Source organism: Necator americanus (assembly GCF_031761385.1).
Source record: "Necator americanus strain Aroian chromosome Unknown Necator_2022.05.29.01.24, whole genome shotgun sequence".
Lineage (NCBI taxonomy): Eukaryota > Metazoa > Nematoda > Chromadorea > Rhabditida > Ancylostomatidae > Necator > Necator americanus.
The window spans coordinates 1-2,158 of record NW_026986564.1 but is presented as its reverse complement, the minus strand read 5'-3'; the positions used below and the strand labels follow the sequence as shown (position 1 = coordinate 2,158).

Here is a 2,158-nt window from a genome sequence, read left to right as displayed (position 1 = left end):
TGTTTAGATACCTGCACCTATATAGTTATACCAGCCTGAACGTCCGGCTAAAGCTGGATTTCAGGCTTATTTTGGTGTTCGCTTCGCTCGCCTTCACCGATCAATAAAAAATAACAGAAATAACAGTAGCGACATTTTTTGGGATACTATTATTGTTTTTTCTCTCAACGCTTTTTTCAATTTTTTACCCGAAAATTTAACCATAGATGAAAGTTTAGATGGTTTTTCCGTAAACGCTCAGTTCTATACTCGGAGAGCAATCCAGCTTAATTTTACATCTATGTTTCTCCCAAACCTCCACAATTTGGAAACATTATTCGAAGTATGAGTTTCTTCCGTTTTCTCAACAAGCAAGAAATGATGTGCTAACATGGAATGTCACTATCGTAGTGATAAAAATAACGTTCTACGTCAGATCGCGTAAACTGTTGGGTACTATGTATTGTATTTAAGCAGCCGTGCGCACGTGTATTTCCTCTTTTTTGAAGAAAGGATGTTAGCAGCATCATGGAGACATGCTGGGAAATAGACATGTGAAGGAGCCATAGAAACCCATTCTACCGTGATGGGACTCCCGCGCACCAACCCGATGCAGTGGAACCCGTCTCTCCGCACTCTATAGCTTTCTGGCACCGACACACCATTTCAACCCCGTGGGACCCGTCCCACCTCATTTTACAGCTGTCTGGCTTCGGGGTACGAATTCGACGTCATAGCGCCCGTCTCACCTACTTTTGCCGCGTTCCAGCGCACCAAACCTCTTCTTCTTCTTCTTTTCTTCCTAGCGTTTGTCCAGCATTGTTGCAGTGTCCGCTTTTCTGCTTCTTGTCTTCCATTTGGTTCTATCCATTGATCAGCTGTACACAAATGTGCATCTATCATATCCAGCTTGACACGGTCTAACCAGCGAATCTTTGGCCTCCCACGCGGCCTCACTCCTGAAACGTCGAGCTTCAGTGCGGTTTGGGCCACAGAATCTTCCTCTCGCCGCAAGACGTGACCGAACCATCTCAGTCGGGCCTCCTTCATCTTCTCAGTTATCGGGACGACGCCGAAGATGGAGCGCACAGTGTCGTTGGATACTTTCTCTTTTAGCGTTACACCTATTGTCCACCTTAACATCCGCATTTCCATAGCGTGCAGTACTCTTTCCAAGGCTTTCGTCGTCGGCTAGCACTCGCAACAGGACGCACAACCGTCCTGTAGATCTTCGACTTCAGTCGAACAGGGACTTTCTTTGTCGCACAGTACCTCTGTTGCCATTTTCCACTTCATCCATGCAGCATTAACACGTGCTCGAACCTTCTTGATCAATGTCGCCTGTGGAAGTCACTTTGGATCCAAGGTACTTGAAACAGTTCACCTTGTTTAATTCGGTGCCATCGACACGAATTGAACCGTCCTCTATCCTTGGTCCGCACTCCATGTACTCAGTTTTTGATGTGTTGAGGGCGCAATCCATATTGCTCGCAGTTGATCCTTCCAAGACTGGACTTGTTTCTGAAGATCATCTCGAGCCACCTCCGAGCATGACATCGTCGGCAAAGAGTGGAGTCCACGGGTGCTGCTTCAGGATTTCCTTCGTTATCGTGTCCATGGACAGTATGAACAGCAGAGGTGAGAGGGATGAACCCTGATGCTTGTACAGGGAATGGCCTGCTTGTTCCAGCAGCAAATCGTACAACTGCTGGTAGGCTTCGCATAAAGTAGCTTAGTCCACCGCACATATTCTTCTGGTACTCTATGCGCCCTCATGGACATCCATAACAGCTCATGTGGGACACGGTCCGGAAAGCGCACCAAACCTACACACATAATATTCGTCCCTCTCTCTTCTTTGAAATCTCTTGACATAAAATCACACATACGCAGATGTGCACACGTGACAGAAAAAGTCCGTTATTATACACCATGATAATTTGCAAATTTGGAAGTATACGTTCACTTAAAAGTTTGGGCACCCCTCACTAACATATGACAGAAACTAACTTGCCTTGTCAAAGCCAGCATGCATCAAAGCATAACTCTGGGCAGTCGTCCAGCGGTAGAATGCTCGCCTATCAGACGCATGGCGATAGTTCGGCACCTCACCGGTAATGTGTTTTTGCATTATTATGGAGTATTTTCGTGATACAACTTTGCATTCTTGTTTAGCAAG

General features: G+C 46.2%; 2 protein-coding genes across 2 annotated transcripts; both read right to left on the bottom strand.

Moving 5' to 3' along the window:
* Positions 1-675: 675 nt before the first annotated feature.
* On the bottom strand, positions 676-1,134 carry RB195_026578 (uncharacterized protein; the record flags this gene model as incomplete). Its single annotated transcript, XM_064177071.1, has 1 exon — positions 676-1,134. One exon carries the CDS (start codon positions 1,132-1,134, stop codon positions 676-678), a length of 459 nt encoding a protein of 152 aa, XP_064071077.1.
* Positions 1,135-1,430: 296 nt separating this feature from the next.
* Positions 1,431-1,727, bottom strand: RB195_026577 (uncharacterized protein; the record flags this gene model as incomplete). Its single annotated transcript, XM_064177070.1, has 1 exon — positions 1,431-1,727. The coding sequence occupies one exon, from the start codon at positions 1,725-1,727 to the stop codon at positions 1,431-1,433; it is 297 nt and encodes a 98-aa protein (XP_064071076.1).
* Between the last annotated feature and the right edge of the window lie 431 nt (positions 1,728-2,158).